This window comes from Perca flavescens, chromosome 20, assembly GCF_004354835.1.
Source record: "Perca flavescens isolate YP-PL-M2 chromosome 20, PFLA_1.0, whole genome shotgun sequence".
NCBI classification, from domain to species: Eukaryota; Metazoa; Chordata; class Actinopteri; order Perciformes; family Percidae; genus Perca; species Perca flavescens.
In genome coordinates, this window is record NC_041350.1 from 21664751 (window position 1) to 21687993 (window position 23243).

The window sequence follows — 23243 nt, forward strand, 5'->3', positions numbered from 1 at the left end:
CTCACGAATAGGAAAACATAGGTGTGGGTAGTAATAACTCATAATGAGCTATGAGCTAATCAGTGCTGAGCCTCTAAGCCTGAGTGGCTGTGTGGAAGTCTCTGTATGCATGGGATAGGGATAATCCTTTTAGGCAATGCTTTACCAGGAATCAGTTCGTCAACACTTTGTCTCTCAGTCTGGATGAGCTCCTCGGTGTGAGAGACAGGACCCACATTTGATCACATCCACTAGCTGTCCTCCGCCTCGGATCCTGGGGGATCCATACTGATAGACCTTACTCACTCAGATTCGGATATCTGTAGTCACTCAGGGGGGAGGGTGGGTCTGCTGGCATACGGACCGAGCTTGAATTATAATGCACTGGTTAAAGAATATAATGTCGTTGAAAACCAGGGCGTACATTAAGGACTACTGCAAGAGGAACGGCCTGCTGACACTCTCCGTCTTCGCTGTAGTGACGGGCTGTGTGCTTGGATTTGTCCTCAGGTCCTTAAACCTTTCCACACAGGTATGGATGGATAGCAAATTAACAGGAGGCAATGTGACTGGCTTTGGATCTTACAGATTTCTATTATCCAGTATTACCTTAATAGAATGTGGTGGTACTTTTAACAGAGTGCGCAAATCAACTCAATATTCAGGATGGGAAGTAGCAGCCAGTCTGTCCTGCTCATTTCTGCCATGCACTGACACTGTGGTTAAAGCCACTTATGTAATAGTCAAATCAGACAAACACAGTTAACAATTAGCCAGTGAAAGTAGTGTAGCATTTAGCTGCCATACATTACCCTCAGTAGTTGGTGGAGACCAAAACAGAGCATATTCATCCAGCAACACAATGCCAAACAAATGAATGTTGCTCAGAAACTGCTGGATGTGTAAATAAATAGGCAACTATTACTATATATGAACTCAATAGTTGATGTCAGTGTTATGTTTAGAGCTCGTTTCTGCTCTTGGTCAAACAATCATTGCAGTTTTAAAGAATATATGGTATTTGTATGATAAAACTCTTTTGTGTTTTGCTTTCAATTCATGAGCAAGTTTTTCTCTATCATCCAATCATTTAGAAATGTTTAAATGTCTGTTTAAAGGATTCTCCTGATATTATATTACTGTGATGTAAAATGCTCTAAATGGACCAGATAGCATATGTGTTTTGGCAGAGGCTTAATCAATGATTAGTGTCCAGTGTGCTCAGCAATGTAACCTTGTGAGCTGGCAGCAGCCCATAAAACATACAGCATCGAAATCTGCTGAGCAAAGAAACAATCTGTAAAACACAAATAGCAAATTGCAGCAAAGACATGCGCATCTGCTGGGACTTTGCAAAGCAGTTGTTTTACCTTCCGGTTGGGAATGTGGACAACAACGTCTTTAATATGTTGAATTAACATATGAGTTACACCCAAATGAGGCACATAAAAAGTGTTTTAAGAAAATCATTTAAAAGAGCATTTTGTTAGATTTGAATGTTAGCTAAGGTAATTTGGTCCTTACTGTCCAAAATAAGCTTTGCTTCATGTGTTGCTCTCTCACACAGGCTAAGATCTACTTCTCCTTCCCTGGAGAGCTGCTGATGAGGATGTTAAAGATGTTGATTCTGCCGCTCATCACCTCCAGGTAAGAGAAGTCCTCACTCAGGTGAAATGCAACCGCAAACAGCTGTTTTGAAGCTGGTATATAAAACCTGTCACATTCTCTCTTACCCTGATCAGAGAAGTCCTCTGATATATCTAATAAATATCCTCATGTCATTACAGGATTATCATCAGCATCAACCATAGAAAACTCCTCATACAGAATAGTTTTATTATTTATACATGTCATATCACCTGGAATTCCTTTTATATACACAGATTGTTTCATTAAGCAATATACTGTATGTAATAAGAAATGTATCTGAAGCTCCATTCTCAAAGAAGTTATATGTTTATGAGTGCAAATGTTACAGGGGGAAACTAATTATACAAAATATTTTTTGGAGGGGGAGAATATTTCTTTAGATATGAGAGGCATGGGTAATCCTGGTTGTTCACTTGGCAACGGGTAATGCTGCATTCAGACAAGATGTCGATTTTTAATCTGGTCTGGGAAGATTTGTTTTCAAAATGCGCTCAAATTCTTTAATAAAGCATACAACTCTTTAATTCATTGTTTTGAAATGAGTTGAAAACTAAGCATTTCACAGTTTTAACCAGAGCTTTAATCCTCCTGTTTTCCCATCCAGTCTCATGTCCGGCCTGTCAGCCATGGACACGAGGGCAAGTGGTCGGCTGGGAGTCCTGACCATCACCTACTACCTGTGGACCACCTTCATCGCTGTCATCGTCGGCATCGTGCTGGTGCTCATCATTCACCCGGGGACGGGCTCAGAGAAAGACGGCCACCATGCAAGTTCAGGGCCTGTTATGACCTCCGCGGACGCTCTGCTGGACCTCATCAGGTAAACGCTGACAGACCCAAACGCTCACTCTTTGACAAAGTAAACATAGTGATGGGGTCCCTTCCCTACCAGCTGTACATGCTGCTCTGTATCAAACCTCTTAACACGAGTCAATATAATTCTTCCTTTCCTTCCACGACGAACAAGAGTTTACAACCATGATAGCGGCCCTGTGAGGCTGCTCTTAGACACAGCAATGCTTTGAACTAAGTGCTAATGTCAGCATGCTAACAATGCTATCAATGACAATGTTAATTATCAAAGTCATTGTGATTCATCATGTGGGGTTCGTGAATGTCTACATAAACTTTGGTGCCAATCCATCTTGTAGATGTTTGCCATATATCACTTGCCAAGAGCAAACTTTAACTTGCTGGTGGCGCTTAAGGAAATGTCAGGGGATCACTGAAGTCATTAGGATTCATCCCCTGGGCACCATGAATATGTGTACTAAATTCCATGGCCATCTATTAAATAGTTGTTGAGATATTTCAGTCTGGCCCAAGTGGTGGACCTTCAGACCAAGAGAGCCCTGCTACTAGCACAGCTAAAAACAGCATAATAAAGATTGGCTCTTCTAAGATGTTCATGCTCTACAGCATTTCATTAGAGCAGCTTGTAGGACTGTACAGCATTCTGTCAAAGTAAACAATCAGGCTTTCCTGGTAAACAGATTTTCTTTCTTTTTTTGCATGTAAAAAAAGCGGATTAAGCAGATTTCCCCATTAGAAAAAAATACAAAGACATAATGACATGCTTGGGGTACCTGCTATTTTTTGGAAAAGATCTGATGACTGGAAAAAAAGTATTTCCCACCTTCACTTCTTTCATAGAAATGGAGAAAATCCCCCTCCTGGCATGGGTATATCGAGAGATTCCAGATTATCCCTCTCCATCGTTTTATACCCCTTTCCCACTGGCCAAAATTACCCACTTAGACCCAGTAATAGCTGGCTTTTGTCTGCAGTGGGAAAGGATACAATCGGCATTCACTCCCAGGACAATTGACTCTCCAGCTCCGGTTGGCTGTGGTGGAAAAAAGACACCCGGATAGATATGTTCATTTTCGCCCAAGAAGTGCTCAAACACCAAATTAATTATAAGTAACCAATGTAACATTTTCACTGGCCTCCATGCTGCCTCCGTTCAGTCTGAGCAGAGGAGAGGGAAAAGTTTACACTTAATGGCGCGTTTGTAACAATGGACGTAACACAAAAGGAAAAAATACTTTCTGGCATTGGGAAAGGAGTCTAAAGGTTATTTTTAGCAAGTTAAACATAAAAAAACAACACATAAACACGCTCAATGATGGATGAAGAGTATTAGTGTTGTTTTTCATGATAAGGATTTGCTGTGTAATACCCTTTTACCACCTACAGAAAACTAGTACAGACCAAATAAATCCAGTACAAATCCAGTTCTGACCTTGTGATCTTCCTGTGTTTTTTCTCGGGAACAGGAAGCTCCCTAATCACACGATCTTGAGGTATCAGTTTGACTCTGGGAGCTGACATAATAGCTCTCACAAATAAATAATGGAAAGTCAGAAATTATAAAATTCTCAACGAATAAAGTTTCTTTTTTTTTTTAAACAAAAATTAGAAACAAATTAAATGGCAGAACATCTTAATACATTTTTTACATATGAGAAAAACCATCAGAATCTAGAAGTCTTTTTTTCAGCAGGCCATTTTAGCAACAAATTTAAAAAAGGGGAAGGAAAAAAATGTGCTTCCACAACAGTGTCACTTTTACACAGCAGGTTGGCTAAGAATAGGGAGACACTTAATTGTGATCTGTTAAGCCTGCACTTTCTCAGAAGGTCCTTGTGCAATTTTACACTCTGTACAATAAAGACGTCAGTCTGGTGTGTGCACTCAGGCTTACTGGAGGATTATTATTAGTGAGCTGTAGCTGGTTTGTATCCGTTGCTGTAAGACAAAGGTCAGGTGGAGCACTGGGTAGCATTCAAAACATTTTGATACAGATACCGATACCGTGAATTTGATACTGTGAATTTGATACCGGTTCCTGAATAATAGTTTTTGGACACCAATTTTATAAAATCCATTTTAACAAAAAGAAATTATCTCAAAGTCCAGACATTATCTGATATATTTGTCTGTATATTGTATTTTATAGGAACATGATCCCATCAAATCTAATTGAAGCAACTTTTCAGCAGGTGAGTGGACAAAAGGAGGAAACTTGCAATGGATTGTAAAATACTGTCCATTAATTTAATTTAACGTATTAACAAACCTATGTGGTTGTTCTCTTTCATCCAACTCCAGTACCGAACGGACCTGCTCCCGATTGTACAGAACTCTGATGTAAAAGACTCTCAGGCCAACTATGTGTATATCATGCCCGACTACCACAACCCTCAACTGGGCCACCCAGTCTTCTTGGAGATCACCCCTGCTCCCGACATCAAGTATAAAATCGTCCCCAGCACCAGCAAGGGCATGAACGTACTGGGGATTGTCATCTTCTCCGCCACAATGGGTAAGACAAAAGCACATCTCAGAACATCAAAGAAAACATCTCAAAACCATAACCATTATTTATTGAAGTACCGGTATAATCCTTACTGTTTTCTTATAGGTCAGTGTGCTTAATATATCCCTATTATTATATTAAGTACAATATAAGAATTAACTTTTGGGTTGCCAGGTTGTGAAAAATCATCCTGGTGTTTATCCAACATGACACTTTAGTGTATCAGAAAGATTAACTGACTTCAATATAACTTTTTTTTGTAGATAACAAGATATAGTAATACGTTTTAAAAGTAAGTGTACTGATTTTGCAGATCAAATCAAATGGCCCCTGCAATTGATATAATATATCATGTAGTTAGATTGTTTCTGATGCAAGTGTAAGCAGAATTTTGCTGTTGCAGCTGGTTGTGATGGAGTTTATACAGTTAGGTAGTTTAGTCTGATGGTTCCCAACATAGGGGTTGGGTTCTCTCCAGAGAGTCATAAAATAAATCTAAGGGGTCATGAGAGGGTTAATGGGGGTAGGAAAGAAGAAGAAAAAACTAAGTTCTGCTACACAAAGTGTTTGTCATTTTTGGTTTTCTTTTGAAATATTGGATCACTTTACTTCTTTGGGCCTTAAGCCATTGTTGAAACTTCTGAGAGTGGAACTGGTAACAACTCATAGACATTTGAAACCTGACAAGGGTGTTCCAACTAGACACTGCTTTTTTGTAAGGGGTAACAAGTCCAAAAGGTTGAGAACCAGTTAATCTTCTATTTAACAATGCACGCTGCCACTTATCTTATGTAAAACATGAATCTGGAAAGTAAATATTGACAACAGCTCTCAGCTCTACTTAAATGTAGTGGAGAATGGGGATAAGGATTGTACAGTGCTGGAGTAAATGTAGCCTACTTAATTTCCACCACTGTTAATGACTTACTAACCGGGTTAACTGCAGACATGGTAACCAGCTGATGGGACTCAAATATCTGATCTATTAAGCATTAGTAAATGATTATGCATACATGATTAATTAAGTAATTATAAACACTTTATCAGGAGTGACTTGTAAGACAATGGTATCGTACTTGCAAACTCACATGTGAATGTATCGTCTGTTCTCAGGTCTGCTGCTGGGAAAGATGGGAGAACGCGGGGCGCCATTAGTGAACGTGTGCCAGTGCATCAACGAGTGCGTCATGAAGATTATTAACGCTGCCATGTGGTAAGATTGCAATTTTACACAAACACTTTTCAAAAATAGATGACTGTGTCAGATTATATCTAAAAATAACTCTCATACAGCAACTCGGGTAGAGTTAAGTGTCCTTACTGCTTCTCACAGCTGATGAGTCAACTCATGGATTACACTGAATGGAGCAAAGAGACATAAATAAGATTAGTGCTGAATAATCTTAAATATAAATACAATTGGTGGGGATAGCTTCATGCACTGTACGGCCAAACGTATGTGGACACCTGAACATTACACCCACATGTGATTTTTGAACAGCTCCTTCCAAAGGCATTTATCTGCTGCTTCAACAGCCTTTGTCTTTGTAGAGCCTGAGTACAGGGATTTCCTATTCAGTCCCAAGATCATTTGTAAGGGCGGTCACTAATGCTGAAGGATAAGGCTTGTCCTTGATTTAAAGCACTTAGATACCTGCTGGTTGCTGTAAAGCGTTATATAAATAAATGTTAATTCATTGATTGAAGGACAGATAAGGCACACAGTCTGCAATCCAATTAATCCCAAAGGAGTTGGATGGGGTTATGGTAAGGCTAGTCAAGTTCTTCCACACCAAATTCGGGAAAACATTATTACTGTTGAAATGCAGGGTGTCGTAGTCTTGAGGTTGTGTTGAAAAAAATTGTGTGAAACAAAGAATTCTCTTCTCGCCTCCATGCAGGTACTTCCCCTTTGGCATTGTGTTCCTGGTGGCAGGGAAGATCCTGGACATGCACGACCCGGCCCACCTGGGAGAGAAGCTGGGCATGTACTTCATCACGGTCCTGTGTGGTTTGTTTGTGCACGGCCTCATCCTGCTGCCTGCCTTCTACTTCTTCTTCACTCGCAAAAACCCCTTCACCTACATCAGAGGGTTGCTGCAGGCTCTCGTCATTGCACTGGCCACATCATCCAGGTAAGATATTTTTGGTAGATGTAGCCCAGCGTCTTGGTTTTCTCGTTTTAAATCTTAATAGTATGTACTGTAAGGACATCCTACCAGTTCTAGTTGCTCATGTACTCTGACTTGACCATTTCCTCTTGTTCTCTCCCTCTGCAGCTCAGCCACATTGCCCATCACCATGAAGTGTCTCTTGGAGAACTGTGGAGTGGACCGGCAGATCGCTCGCTTCGTGCTGCCAGTGGGAGCTACCATCAACATGGATGGGACTGCCCTGTACGAGGCAGTGGCGGCCATCTTTATCGCCCAGGTCAATGAGTATGACTTGGACTTTGGTCAGCTGGTCACTATTAGGTGAGATAAACACTGAGCTCGTTATCCTCCCATGGTTAGTTATTTGTGTTGAGAACCAATTTATTTATTTTACATCTCTAACATCCCGGCTCTTGTCTCATCAGTATAACGGCGACAGCAGCCAGCATCGGGGCAGCTGGGATACCTCAGGCGGGTCTGGTTACCATGGTGATTGTCCTGACCTCTGTGGGGTTGCCGCCTGCTGACATCTCGCTGATTGTGGCCATAGATTGGGTTCTGTAAGTCCCACAAAAATGATTCTTCTATATACAGCATAAGTGGTTCTTAAAGGGGCTGTTGGGGCAATGTGTGAATTATTTATCTCCTCTCATTCTCAGTGACCGGTTCCGGACTATGATCAATGTTCTTGGTGATGCCTTAGCTGCTGGGATTATGGCTCATTTATGTCGGAAGGACTTTGAGAAAGCAGCCAATAATGGTGCAACTCCTACCCCATCTAATGCAGAAAACGGAGGTGGCCCTAATCGGGTAAGGAGGACTATTTATTTTTGTTCAGGTTACAGTGCACATGCACGTGTGATGATTTAAAGCCCCCGGAAACATGATTTAAAATCTTAGGTATTTCTCTAAAACATTAAATATTAAGCAACTATCAAAAAGATACATTTTGGGTAAACAAGACTTGGGAGTCTACAGCCATGCTAGCAGCTCTATGAGGATGTAATACAGTGAAACCTAAGGTCAACATGTGTCAAGCTCCCAATGACAAAGCTAACATGCTGATGCTTAACAGGTATAATAATGTCTACCATGTTGACGTTATTATGGAACCCACTGCAGTTCTAGGCAAGACCCGCCCTTCAATAGCATTTGCGCGTTACGGTTGGCCAGGCGTCTATGCTTGCGCGAGGTAACTGAACCCAATTTGTTCAGGTCCTATCCCCTGACCAATCGGCTATCCTAACCTTAACTACTCGAGGTCAATGCCTGACCTCAACCAATCGGGCTGCTTCGTAGGGCGGGTCTTGCCTAGAACTGCAGTGGGCGCCCTAATAACGCACCATGTTCACCTTACTTTAGTTACTTATTTTACATTCACATGTTAAAATTGTGAATAGTATGTAAGAAAATGCTAATTATAGAGGATATCTTTCGTACCTCATCATTCAATTTCACGGCCATTTTATAAACTCATGTAATTCTACTACTTTTACTACTTTTAGATAACTGTACTGTTGGTGACTTCTTCCTACAGAGAGACACAGTAATCTCCTTTGGTAATCAGAGCGTGGCAATGTCCGATGCTCCTCTGATCACGCACCGCTGCGATTATGTGTATGAGGTGGATGGAGACAACGTGCTGGAGAAACCTGTGGCCTGCTACAACCTCTGCCAAGTATGAGACACTTCTACAGGACAGAGAGCAAGGGATACTGCCTTTTTTTTTTGGATCAAAGGGACCATCATCTGAGGCCAGAAATAATCCAGTTTGGATACAATTGTGTTAGGTTTCGGTTCTAAATGAGACCAAAGTTTGAGTATATTGTGGTGTCATTGTTTAGCGGCTTAAATGGATTTCGCCTGTGCCATGCCGAAAACAAAGACCTTCATTACTTGATATACAGTATGTCTCCATTCAATTTTTGACTGTGAGGAATTGCACAAGTTTCACATGTAACCTAAATCTTAAACAGACTGCACCTGCAGACATGATGTGTTGCAATGACACGCATTAGATAGAGATTAGCGTTTATCAGTCAGCTGTGACACTTAGACATTCACAGTAGGCCTGTCCTAATGTTTAATCAAGGTTTTGAGTTGCCTTAACATGATCTCAGTATTGACTATAATTCTGAGAACTTGAAAGACTTGAAAGTAAACAAAAACTGATTGACAAGGAGCACATTTATTTTGTTGAAGTGAACCTTTATATTAGACAAGGCATTTGTGGATAGATATTGATATTAAAGCAACATTAAAGCTGGGGGAGGCACTTTATTTTTGGATAATTGGGCAAAATGTCCATAATAATCATTTAGGATATTGTAATTCAAGTGGTCTGAGAGAAAACTAGACTTCTGAATCTCCTCCTGGCTGTGTAGTCAGTTTAGTAAATCTACCCGTGACGGGAGACTTTGGCCAATCACAAATCATTTCAGAGAGAGAGAGCGTTCGTATTGGCTGTTCTGCCAATGCAAATGCGTGTTTTGTTTATGGCAGCTAATTCAAGGCTAAACTATTAGATACGAGACTTTTATTGTTAACGAAATTGTGTTAAAAAAAAGCAGTCCAGTTTATTGTCCAGGGAACAGACATTTGCTGTGAAAACAGTTCGGGGAGCTGGTCTGCTGGAGTTAGCCCTTAGCTTAGCACGAACACCGGCTAATTTGCCATGTTTAGCCTGGGGCGTCTCCTTGTTTAGATGGCAGCAGCCTGCTACGAGGACCAGAAGTCTAAACCTACTGCTGCCATCTGTACGAGGACACGCCAGAGCTGGTCTGAGAGGAAACAGAAACGTGGTAGACGAGTCAGTAGTTTAGTCTTCTGCTAACCGTAGCTCACGGCTGCAGCTATTTTAAGTTCATGTTTATATTAGCTAACTAGAGCCTCAATTCATAGTATGTCATCTCAGAGGGTTTTACAGTGAAAACAGGATATTCTCAAAGATTCGCTGCTATATAACACCACCTCTGAATGAAATAAATTAGTACTCGTAAACGTTACGGTTTGAAGCCGGTGCATGCCCGTTTGCCTAATGAGGCTAGACCGAGAGGGGAGAGGGAGAACTGAAGGAAGAAGTCCCACTCTACTTCAAATTCTAGTTTAATTCTACCTCCTGCAGCTTTAAAAAAAAAACATATTTACATTATGCTAGTAAGTCAATCATGTGTTTTTATACCTGTGCTTTGAATTGTGTGTTGTTTTCTAATAAAAAACCTGCTGTACTACAAGTCCTGTTAACGAGTAGTTTTATTTTAGACTTCATTCTGCAAAAATGTTTTTAAAAAACTTTAGTAGGGCCAGTTATGCGTTCTGTGTACGCCATGCAGTACTTCTAGGTTACTATAAATGATAAATATAACCATTTCTATTCTCCCTTTTTCCCCAAACATTTGAAAGAGTTGGTGGGGCCATCTTATTGATAACCTTAATGATGGAAAATATGTCTAAAATAGTATTCATATTTTATTAAGGTGAAGGCAGTTCAGCCTCCTTACTAACTTATTCCACATGAAGTGGTAAGTAAACACACACAGCCACTTACAGTGCTGCAGGAAATGTACTCAGTGCTGATGGTGGGGTCCGTTACAGTAAATTATGTTGAGAAAATATGCAGACATGTCTCCCTCATCTGGTCTCAGAAGGTAATAACTGGGCCTTTATTGTGTGACCAGCTGAAGGCCAGTTGACATTACTAGATGTGTTACCCCAATTTACTTCTACTTTTAGTTGTTGGCATGCTGAGTAAAATAGGAAATATTCATCCTACAACGATGCAGACTTAAGTAACATGCTAAATTTAAACTGTGCATGCACATGTATGTACATTTGTCAATGAAATCACTTACAGCAAATTCACAATAAGCTTCTGAAGAGACATTTTCAACTCTGAAAAGCCACCATGTTTTTATTGAAATTATCCAATGTTAGAAGACATTTACTGGACTTCAACTTAGTGTCCTTCAAAACCAAGAAAAACAAAAATGTTTTTGAAAATGATCCATTAAAAACACTCCAATAAGTAACAAGTATGACCACATACATCGTTAAATAAATTACCTGCGCCTCTTCTGATGTAAAATACACCATTCCCACTTATAAATTAAGGCTGAATGCAGCTTATTCTGACTGCCCGAAAACAAATTCACTTGCATCATTCATGCAATTCTAACTAGACTGCTGAAAAAAAACTGAGCAGTAACCTAAAACGTCAGTAGAAAAAGGAAATCATAAAAAAAAGATGACAGTCCAAGACTACAACTTTGTATTACCTGCTTTGAGCAAGCAAGTCACAAAATATTGCACAAAGTTAAGGATAAGTTAAGAATTGTGACACAAAAATAACATGAAAATACTAAATCAAAAAGCACTTTGACAAAATCTGAAGCTTATGCGAATATTCTTTTCCGAAGGGGCACAGATTAAAGAGGCATTTAATGAAGCGAAAGGTAGTTATTACTGGGGGGGAAAAAGGTTTTTTAAAAGCGAATCCTAAAAAGTGTGAGCAGGTACTGTTGCCAAAAATGATTTTATAATGTTACTCTCAGTGGTCCCACCTTGGAGAACAAGACAATCTACCAAATTCATCACTATTAAAAGATGAGCTATGACATGAACGATGGTTTCTAAATGGGTGACATAAGTAAACAAAGCCTCACTAGTTAAAAGTAATCCCCACTAGACAAAGCAATGTGTTTGGATCTAAAAGACAAAATCTTCAAGTGAACAATGTATACTTATTTTGTGTTGTAAATATAAAATCGCCCTCCCTAAACAGCAAGGTATCAGAACGCAGATTTGCTGAGCCTGATGTCAATAAAGAAGCCTTTGATTCTACTCAAAACTGCTTAAAAGACAACCGTATCAAAGTGCCAATCTACAGCTATAACATGCTAATTATGTTGCTCTTGAATGGTTCAAACGGTCTATCTGGCAAACTTAGAAAAGTTGCTTCATGAAATGTCTTCAGGACAATACATTTCCTTCAATTGTCTGTGTACAGGTTAAATAATATTTTCTCTAACAACTAACATTGGTCCGTATATTGTTTCTTTTAAAAAAAATGTTAACCTGTCTCAGACGTTTAGAAGCCTCCAGTGGAAACACTTTCTGTAACTGCCTGTTTGCTTGACCGGGGACCTTTCATTAACACTGCAGATTTGCTAATAGAAAATAATAGAACAAATAGAAGAAAATGCCAAATCTAAAAAAAATGTAAATAAAAAAGAAACAAACCAAACAAAACTTTCAGCAAAAAGAAATAAAATTTAATGGTTTATGCTCAATGTGAAACAAACAAAAGAAAGCAAATCTAAACTGAAATCATGAATAAAGGCCATTCATTTCTTTCCAAACTTGAGCAATTGAGATAAGCACTCATCAAAACAAGTTTGTAACTTACATGGTAACAAATGGAAATATATGCCTTTAGAGAAAAAGAAAAAAAATGTTCCTAACAAAAATACAAATAAAAGAAAAAAAAAAGAAACCGAACGGCACACTGAGCCAAAGTGATGTTACTCTCAGTCAGCGTCAGATATAACCTTAGTACCTCTTCAAAATAAAAAATAGGTATACATTTACCTTAAATCTGCTCAGAGAATTCTTGTGTGGTAATAGGATCAAATCTCTCCCTGTCTTTGGTCCATCTAATTCCCTACTCATTGACTGGGGTTCATATTCTACATGACTTTTCCTGAATTACAACTTATAACAAAAAGACACTATACACAGGGATATCTAAACATAAACATTTCCCTCCAGAGCTCGTCATGTTTAAACTTGTTAACCTGGTAGGAGGCTGAGCAAAAGTCATAGATTAACATGGAAAAGACTGATATTCATAGTAACCTAAAGCAGATTGGTTAAAAGTGCTTTGCTCTTAGATTGACTTGAGACAGTGAGTGGTATTGTAGGTCTGTGTCCACTGGATGATAATTTAAGGCATCTATTTCTACTTATGACGAGGATCCAGAACAGAGCACAGCTTTTCCAAAACGAAAACAACCACTGGCAACGAGCAAAAGACTGTTCCTCGCCCTCTTTAGACTAAATCATCCACAAACACACAAACAGTTGGAGAACAATTTGCAGGGCTTTCCTTATGCTCCGTATTTTTTAGTGCACGGCTCAGAACCGTTTGCGTGTCTCCTTTATCTAGTCCCCACATATACATGCAACACATACGGACAGAATTTTAGTTTTTTTAGATAATTTTCAAAAAAGTTATCTTGGTGGTATGATGGGATTTTGCCCTCTCCATCCCCTCACTAAAAATTAAAACTACTGAGTGTCCTCAAGCTCCAAGCATGAGTATAAAGATGAAGAAAAAAAAAAAATCTGCCTAGACACTCTTTAGACAAGTACAAAGGTGCAGAAGAGTTTAACTCTGAATACACTAAAACCAAACAGATGTGCCAGACTTATAAAACTGATACTTCTGCTCGCTGCTGTAAAAGCTCGGCACAGGTCATTTCCATTTCTCCTCTACACCCGATTGTCGCAAGCGCTCTACTTGTGGCCCTTGCTGGTCTTAAAGGACACTTGCAGTATCTTGTCTCCGAGCCGGTAGCCGTTCAGGCTGGCGATGGCCATGGCCGCCTCCTCGTAGTTTGTCATGGTAACGAAGCCGAAGCCCTTACACTTGTTGGTGTTGAAGTCACGGATCACCTTGACGTTGGTGACGGCGCCAAAGGGACCGAACATCTGCCAAAGGATGCTCTCGTCGGCGTCCTGGCCCAGGTTGTAGATGAAGATGCACCAGCCGGAGGTGGCGTTCCCAGGAACACTGGCGCTTCCCATGCTGCTCATGTGGTCAACGCCCATGGGGGAGAACCTAGAAAAGAGAAGGTTTAGAGTACCTGTGGATTTATCAATGACACTGAAACAAAAGAAGTGAAAGTCTGTCACTAGAACAACAGTTTCTTTAAAAATATAATGACCTGCAACTAATGATTTCCATATCGAATTTGTCAATTATTTTCTACAATTGTTTAAAAAATGCTGGAAAAATAGAAATTAAAAAAATGCCCTTCACATCACAATTTCCCATAGTTGACATGCTCAAATGTCTTCTTTTTTTTACTAAGAAAACCAAGCTAGAACTTTTACTTTTTACTCTAAAAGTGATTAATACGATTAATTGACTTATTTCAGCTCTAGTTCATCAACTTATGTTTAAAACTCCTCCATCAAAACCTAAGCAGGTTTCTCATTGAGCCAGAACCACATTCAAAAGGTACCGTAGTTGGCCATGGCAGTACTTTCTGATACATCTAAGAACTGTTTCAATCACTGGTTTCCAAGCTGGTTCTAACAGGCCTCCCTTTGCTCCTGATGCAAACTCTGTTTCTTTCCACAACGGTTTCATTATTTTCTGGTGTTTAACTAAAAAATGGAAGTTAAACTTTTACCAAACTCTGCCAGAGTTTTGGTACACAAAAAACAACAAGCACTCTCCTGCTATAATATATTCACAGGGGACTTGACGTGTTTGCTAGTGTTATGTATACTGACTATCTGTTGATAAATGAGGGTTAAGAGGTTAGAAGCTATCATCAATAGGGCTGGGTACCGAACGTCGATACTTTTATGGTATCGAAAAAAACTCCAATCCTATGAGTACCAAAACATTCTTTATCTTTCGGTGCCAAATTTCGGTTCCAAAAGCGTCTGAGCGCGTAAGCGCAAGCTTATCTGTCCTCTCTGCATATTGTCCCATTCAAATCCCCCGTGTTTACCCCCGTTCGCATTGCAGGAAGAGCGATTTGGTCAGCCAGCCGCTAGTGTCGCTGTAGAGCAGCCAACGTCAACTGGCGGCCCTCTGCCAAAGCTTTTAGTCTGGCCCGCAGAATAATCATGAATTCACAAAATGTAAAAGAGGAAAAAATGTGTTCTGTTATTTATCATTTCAAGCATTTAGAGCAAAAACCCAGCCCTCCTGTATTTACGTCTCTATTCACATGCCGGGATTTTCTACAGCGATGCCCGAGCTCCTCACACACGGCTGAGCCGAGATGTGTGTGCGTTAAAACACACACACGGCTGAGCCGAGATGTGTGTGCGTTAAAACACACACACACACAGCTGAGCCGAGATGTGTGTGTGTTAAAGGTTAAAACACGCAGCACCTGACTGGGAACGATACAGAGTTGCCAATGGCCGCTGGGGCAGATGAACTCACGCTGTCTCTTTTCTGTAAATAGGCTACAATTAAACCTTCGTGAGTAGAAAGTCAATACTTATCAATGCACTCACCTGTGTAGACCGGCATCAACATGTAGAAAGCGATATTTCAATCTGCTCAGTCCACCGCGCTGTTTTACACAAACACAGCTCTACTCTGCAAATAGCGAATTTTTACAAACAAGCTAAAACAAAAGTTGTCGGTTTGTAATCTAACTGTTTATCTTAGGTTGCCAGGAATCTGGAAATTTTGACAAATTCTTGTAAACCTCACTGCTGGCTTAACAAACCAAATCCTCCGCTAGAGCGGACAATCTGGAGCTACTTAATATGCACGTGAATGACGCGATCGTTATGTTCAGTGATGATGATGATGCTGGTTGTATTATTTTGCAACGACATCGCTTCATTGCAAATGAGGCATACATGACGAGTGCATAGTCTGCTTATCAGTCCATTCATCATTAAAGCTGGGCTTTTGGCTTTTCCACTTCAACTTTTTGCTTCAGCCTCTTTGACAGTGACATGTTTACCCGACAACAGCCTTTCTTTCTGCAAGCATTTTCCACCAATCAGGATGCTGCATACTACAATAATTTTTCCATAATCACAGACTTTAACCATCATTCCTCAGTGAACTGCCTCCTAGTCTGAGATCTTTTTCTAGTTAAAGAGCCAGTTATCATTAGGGAGTTTCCATGTTTTTTAGGAGTTTGCTCACACTAATACATGTAAAAAAATAAAATAAAAAAAAAGCATTAATTCAGTAAGAAAGTGAAAAAGAATAGGCGTATTAGGTATAAATTCATTTTATTTTCTTTTATTTGAAAGTCCGGCCGCCAGAGTGCTTAGAAAAATTCTGAAAAAAATGTAGTTTATGATCCCTGCTGTAGACTCTCTGTCCAGTCAGAGACATATATTGTGTAATTGATGTTTTCAGTTCAATTAATTAAATCCAAGTAAATGGAACACTCACAAGATGTCACCAAAATCACTCGGCCCCCCTTTAATATTACATACAATACATAATTATGTAAGTGTATTGAATTATATCGAATCGTATCGAATCGTATCATTGGCTGAATATCGTGATATATATATTGTATCGTGAGCTGAATATCGTGTATCGTATCGTGAGATTAGTGTATCGCTACAGCCCTAGCTGTGATATGATATTAATGGCGAGCCGAAAGTGGTCGCGGTGCTGTTGACGTTACACTTCCTCTTACAAGCAGCCACAACGGTGGTTTCTCTGCCCTGATGACTGACTGACAGGCTGAGCTTGCAAGGCAAGGCACTTTTATTAATGTTACTCTGAGTGAGCAGTTTTACCATAAAACTGTTTTGATTCACAATTAAAGTGGAAAATAAAAGCTTTACGTTTAATGTGTTTTGTTGATGTTGAAATGGATTTTGAAACATATGCTATCGAAAAAAGTATCGTTAGGAATCGGTATCGAAACTGAGGTATCGAAATTGGCACCAGATCGAAAGATTCTGAACGATACCCAGCCCTAATCACCAATTACTTAGCTATAACAAGTCTAAAAGTTGCAAAGAACAGAGCAATGGCAACCATACTGTACTGGTTCAGACCAGAGTCACAAAATCATTGACTAATTGCATTGCTCGTCCTACTTAGTGTATGTCAACGTTCACAACTTCGCTCACCTAAACCTCTGTGCCTGGTGGTGTACGGGCCCTCCAAAGCGTCGGGACTGGTTGTGGTAGAGCTGAGAGATGATCTGCGTGTTCTTGACCTGGTTTGGGTTGGCAGCAAATTTCACTGTGATTGGCTCAGAGGATCCAGGTGGTTTTTGGCCATTCAGGTTTTTGACGGCATCCTCTGCCTCTGCCCGCTTGTCAAACCTGATAAAAGCCACCCCGCGGGATGAGCCTGGGTACAACAGAGGAGCTGGTGACTGCCTATTCTGATACAAGAAACATAACTAGGCGCAATATACTAAAGAGAATTCTTGAAAAGTAAGGAAGTCATTCACCTGTCGTACCTGTGGCCTGGTCAACAAGTACACGGGAGTTAATGATGCGGCCAAAACGTGAAAACATGTCCTCAACATCCTTCTGGGTCATGGCCTTTGGCAGGCCGCTGATATACAGGTTGGCATCCTTTATTGTGTCAGAGCTGGGTCGTGCGTATGAAACCTAGCAACAGGAAGCAACAAGTGCCTGATTAAAACTCCACTGATACACATGTAGAAAACAAAGTAACAAAAAAAATCTATTATCAAAATTAGTACTTAAATCTATCAATTTCTTGGATTTTCAAAAGCAATTATATCAGGTGTTTTTATAAGTTACACTCTAATTCATCTGAATGAGTTTGTCTATTAAAAAAAAAAATGTTGGACTATAAAAGAAAACAGAATATAACGATCTGATAAGTGGTTTTAAGTATTAAGTCATTTGGTCAGAGCAAAAATGAGAGGCATAAAAGAACATTACAGCAACAACAACAAAACGAAATCCAACTGATCAAAAAGGTACTTTTTGAAGAACTACATACATGAAATACATTGAATTTGAGAGAATGTGTCAAATAAAATAAGTAAAATTAAAATCAAACTCAGACATGTCAGATAGGGCAGTAAGTGAGCTGTAAAAGCAGTATCACTTCCTCGGGCTGACATGTACTAGCTAGTTAGCTGACAGCACAGGAGCCACAGGAGTTATATGACATGACATCTTTGGTTTGAGAATTGTAGAACACCTTATTGCACGTTACCTTGATAGTTTTGGACTGTAGCCTTAGTCCATTCAGTGTACTGATAGCTCTGTCTGCATCACTAGGGTTAAGATAGTTAACAAATCCGTACCCTAAACTGTGGCCTAGAGAAAAAAAAAGGAAAACAATAAAATAAAACAAAAAAAAAAACGTTGTATAGTTCAAAAAAATCTGCAAACAAATAAATATTTAAAAACAAAAACAAATCTTAACATTGCATGCTAGTGTAAACAAACAAAGAGACTACAGGACTGGTTGTAATAAAAACAAGTCTATGGTGGTGGAAAAACTGAGCAAACTACAACCCAACTCAAACAGGAAATCAATTTGGAACGTCTTTCAAATAAAAATTACATTAGAGAAGAAAAGAAAAAAAATCACCGAGGAGCCAGAAAACAGGCCTTTAGTAGATATCCTGCCAATAAAAGGTCTTTGGATAAAGCTGAACCACCACTGATATAGTCAGAGGTTACACAAATCCTTTGCCATGTAAAACAAAATCTTGTGTTTAAGCGTCCATCTGGTCTGTCACAGGTCTCATTGCTTCAGAGTGTAGCATACCTGCGACTTTGTCTCGAATCAGCTTGGCAGACTCCACCTCCCCGATGCTGCTGAAGAGGCTCCGCAGCTCATCCTGCGACATGCTCTGAGGCAGGTAGTTCACTATCAGGTTGGTCTTGGCGTCCTTCCCCTCGTCCCCTCCCATGTGGTCTTCATAACCGTTCGACATGTCATACACCTCCTGCAGGTCGGTCAGGTGGGCCGGGAAACACAAAGCAAGGTAAGTACACAGAACAAGAGCGATTAGCCGATCAATTGATTGACAGAAAATCGACTAATTGCTTGTCATTTTTCCAAGCAAAAAAAGCCAAATACTTATTGGTCCCCACTTCTTAAAACTGTGATGATTTCAGCTTTTCTTTTTCATATATGATAGTAATCTTAATAAATCTTTGCATTTTCAACTGTTGGTGGAATAAAACAAGCCATTTGAATGTCACCTTTGGCTCTGATAATCAACAGTGGGTCTTTTTCACTTTTTTCCAAGATTTTATAGATAAAACTAGTTAATCAATTAATTGATAATCATTTAGCAGATTAATCCATAATGTAAATAATCAGTTGAAGCACTGTACGTGTCTTAAAATGTTGCTGTACGATTTAAAAAAAAAAAAAAAAAAAAAAAAGTGCATGCATTCTGAACAGAAAAACTACATTTAATAAAATATCTTGATTAAAAAATAAATAATTCCCACCACTCTTTAAAAACAATGAGAACGTTTGTGGTTAATCTCTCCAGCATTAAGTTAATTCATAAAAAGTACACAGAATTATCATTCAAAACTTAGGAAACAGGGACTGGAAGTTAGTTCATGTGCAAAACTAACTCTACTCCAGAAATGGTACTTTTCAAAGCCTTTTCCACCTCTGTGTGACTTATCTTCATCCATTCCATTAAACTCAAACATCAGTCACACTGATTGAGTAAATACAAAAAACAGGCTCTGGGTTTAAAAATTTCAATTGTGCCACAGTTGTTTAAACCACCATTAATCTAATTTACCTAATCTTTACTGTTCTTAAAATGTGGTGGAAATGAAAAAAGTAATTCTTGGTATTGCTGGTCGTCAAGGGATAAGAGTGTCTGTGTAGTGTAATTAGTTTTCAATGCAACAGAAAACCAAGGGTTAAAAGCCACACAATGGTAATGAATTATATTACACAAGCATGTGACTGGATTTAAGCTGCAAATTAGTTTCAATGTAGTGGCTTACAATACGGCAATTTGAAATTTAAACAATGAAACACAAGAAACTCTTTTAACACCAAATGAACTGCAGCCGAGTCTGATAACCAGTTTAAATTGGTTTATTAACAATGTTAAGTTCCCACAACTAGAATGGAACCGGAATTCAAAATACTTTTTACATAGCTGCTTCTGTGGTGGCTGAAATGGGATCAGGCCTGAAAAGGGAACCAGTCTGGTGGTGAACCTGACAGAGGTCCATTCATGCAACAGAAGGGTTGTGATTGTGTATTCTGGTGGGTAAGATACACTGTTTGAGAGGATGAATGAGAGTCCTGTATTAATCCAGTAAACATGGGCATAGCTGGTGGGAGCTGGTATGCGGGAGTGTTTTTAATTTCTCTTAATGCCGTCTCACTTCAAATCTCAAACCAGCAAATTAAGAGATCACTGTGTACAGTCGTGACATCCTTTACAAATTTATAACAAGGCTCTGTCCAATTTTCAGTTGGAAGTCAAACTTTATATTGGGTCAACCAAAAGACAGCCAAATCTCTTGCTACCATATAACAGGACTTTAGCATTCAATTCTTTGTCAACAACAATTAGTTGATAATAGGGATGCACCGAATATTCGGCCACCGAAAATTCAGAAAGTTTTTGGCCGAAATACTTTAATCACCGAAACAATACGGCCGAAATGTTGTGATAACGCAAACAGAAACCACGAATTGCACGTGTGTCAGTAGCTGTTCCACCTGCAAAGCGTCTCCTAAGCAAAGAGCTTGAGACGGACCACGGAGTGAAAACAATGAAAAGTACGCTCTTAGAGTCTGTCAGCACACGTTTCAGTGAGATCTATTCGGATCCTCTGCACTTCATCGCGACTGTACTTGATCCGCGTAACAAAGACCATTACTTGGATGCGGAAATAAAGCAGGGCGCACGAGAAATGATCCAGGCCAACAACAAGAATAATAGGTAAGCTATTCTGTTCTTAGGCTACTATATACTGTATGTGACTATCCGATTGTAGCCATATTTTTTTTAATTAAACTTTAATATTAATTTATACAATTGCAATTCCTTGATTTTAGTAAAGTTAGTACACAGTCATAGCCATAAATGCAATGGTACTAATAATTGGCATAATTTCTTTCGGTCTTGGTTTCCTCTTTTTCGGTTTTCGGTTTAGGCCAAGAATTTTCATTTTGGTGCATCCCTAGTTGATAAGGTCCCATACTGCAGCGTTGTTTGAAATGGGAGCCAAGATCTTATACTCACTTTCAAGTACTTAATGTGTCCTCGACGAATTGCCATGAAGACACTTCACTGCTCCTGCGGCTGAAAAAGAAAAAAACAAACAAAAACAAAACAACTTGGTCAACGTGGCAGTGAGCAAACAAGCAAACTGCTTGAAGAAGATGACATTAAAAAGGTTATACACTTGACAACCAGATGGGTGACAAACACCTGCTTTAAGAAGCAAAAACACAACATCACCAGAATTGTATGTAAAAGTCCCACATGGTTCCTAACTCTTCGAGGGGCCATATAAAAAAAGTTGGGCAGATATCCCAGATCACTATTACAGAGCTTAAAAAGGCTCTTCCAGTTGAATTGTGCCTTTATGTTTTAAGTTCCAACAAGTTTGGTGTAGTTTACTACTGCCTTATTTCTCTAGCAATCAATTTGTTTTGCTGTGTGTATTTTTGCACGCTTACATCATTTACTATATGTTGCTGAGTGAACGGGGCTTGAGAACTTGTCATTTACCATTTCTCTGGAGTTATGAGCCACATCCGTTGTAATCCACAACAAAAACTAACTGTGTATCACGAAATTAGCCAGCATCTAACCTGGCAGCTAAAGCTGGCTTATATGATATGCAGTACTGACTTTTCTGGATGTTAGCTCTAGCCAGGTCAGCTAAACAAGGACATCAGTCTCATGTGATGGTCAAATTGTTAGAAAAAAAAAAAAAAAAAAAAACTGGAGATTAACAAAAGGTTGCCAGCCATTTTGTCTTGCACCCCTTAATTTAATGGAAACAAAAAGAGTAAACTGATGATGCATACATGAATTATCCCAGACGAGAATAAATGCAGTATATTTCGGTTACTTTGATATACAGTTTAAAGTAATGAGCACCAGTCCTTGTGGAAAACCAATCTAGTGTGCTAGTATTTTGATTAGCTAGGTTATCCAGTGGAAAGAGGCGTGTCAGATTGGAGCTGTGGTATGAGGGGTAACGTTAGGTCAGAATATAGACGTACAGTATTTGAGTGAGTAACCACAAAGTATAGAAGTATTAACTTGTGTCTCACAAATTAACGCGCTTTCTCTGGATGAACACCCTTCAGAATGTGGGTGTGATATTTTCTCCTGTACTTCAGTACTGGGGCGACATTGCCTTCAGGTTAACGTCACACATTTGGCCACTTATGATGGCGAACATTTAAATTACCGAAGAAACAGCATAACGTTGTCTTCTGCAACCACAAACTACGTTTTAAACGTTCACTTTTGTTTTTAATTACCGGTCAAGAGCACAGCAATTCGCGAGATGATCTTTAACTCGGGAAATATGCAGAGGCCTGATTAGCGTTAATGTTATTAGCTAGCATTAGCAGGTTAGCCAGCTGCATGCTCACTCTGATGAGAAGGGTAAACATGTGTTCCACAAGGTTCGACAAAAACAGGGAACAATATTACTGGTTTACACTTCATTGCATACACACGCACATACTTCCTTTACGTAGCTAAGAAGGTATACATTACGTGGCGGTGTCTTTGCAGGTTAGCTAACGTAAAGCATCGTGACCCTATTTTGAAGAGCGTCGGATGAAAGCATTTCAGTCCCCGCGCCTAAACCCCAGCGGCCTGCTAACAGGCCACGGAGGCTTGCGTTAGCCACCGTTAGCTAACCGACGGCTCCAAGGCCCGCAAGAGCGGCATGGCAGTCATTCGCATTTGACTGACCTGCACGTATCGAAATATCAGAGCACACATCTGAGAAGCTTCGGGTAACATTTCTCAACATTTTACGCATTACCAGCTTTTGGGGGTAGTTGTTTCAGCTCTCTTCTCCTATTTTTTTCTTTTCTTAGCGACGTTCACTTCCCTCCAAGTCAGCCTTACGTAGTGGAGAAACCGAGGGAGAAAGAGCTAACGTTACGTGACAAAGCCCACCACGCCCACTCGCGCCAAGCCACGCCTCTGCAGAAGAGACAGCGTGGTCAACATCCATCCATATCAACCGATATCAACATGCAATCCTAAAATAGAGCTAAACATGCTGCTGCCAGAGTTCATTCAGAAACTGAGGATACCTATAACACCAAAAGAGCATGGTATTAGATTTGAAACAATTGTATAGATCCTTTTCAGTTTGTAAGGAATTGTAATAACATGGAGAACAATGTTAGCTATAAGCATTTTATTGGAAATATGTATAGCCTA

The 23243-nt window shown here is 39.7% G+C and overlaps 2 protein-coding genes across 7 annotated transcripts; one reads left to right on the forward strand and one right to left on the reverse strand.

Annotated features, from left to right (window-relative positions):
- Window positions 1–379: 379 nt before the first annotated feature.
- slc1a8b (solute carrier family 1 member 8b) lies at window positions 380–8788 on the forward strand. The gene is made up of 11 exons (XM_028566377.1): window positions 380–511; window positions 1547–1626; window positions 2234–2449; window positions 4592–4634; window positions 4744–4957; window positions 6065–6164; window positions 6853–7086; window positions 7231–7425; window positions 7530–7664; window positions 7764–7900; window positions 8646–8788. Exons 1-11 carry the CDS (start codon window positions 380–382, stop codon window positions 8786–8788), a joined length of 1629 nt encoding a protein of 542 aa, XP_028422178.1.
- A 2198-nt stretch (window positions 8789–10986) lies between these two features.
- elavl1a (ELAV like RNA binding protein 1a) lies at window positions 10987–22966 on the reverse strand. Of its 6 annotated transcripts, none has more exons than XM_028565395.1 (7): window positions 22837–22966; window positions 21066–21125; window positions 18596–18776; window positions 18035–18138; window positions 17301–17454; window positions 16963–17188; window positions 10987–13942 (listed from the first exon to the last, which is right to left on the reverse strand). In XM_028565395.1, exons 2-7 carry the CDS (start codon window positions 21099–21101, stop codon window positions 13618–13620), a joined length of 1026 nt encoding a protein of 341 aa, XP_028421196.1. In that variant the 5' UTR covers window positions 21102–21125; window positions 22837–22966; the 3' UTR covers window positions 10987–13617. The 6 variants fall into 6 exon arrangements, with proteins under 6 accessions (XP_028421196.1, XP_028421194.1, XP_028421193.1 ...); XM_028565393.1 differs by having other exon boundaries at window positions 17292–17454; XM_028565392.1 differs by having other exon boundaries at window positions 18596–18788.
- Between the last annotated feature and the right edge of the window lie 277 nt (window positions 22967–23243).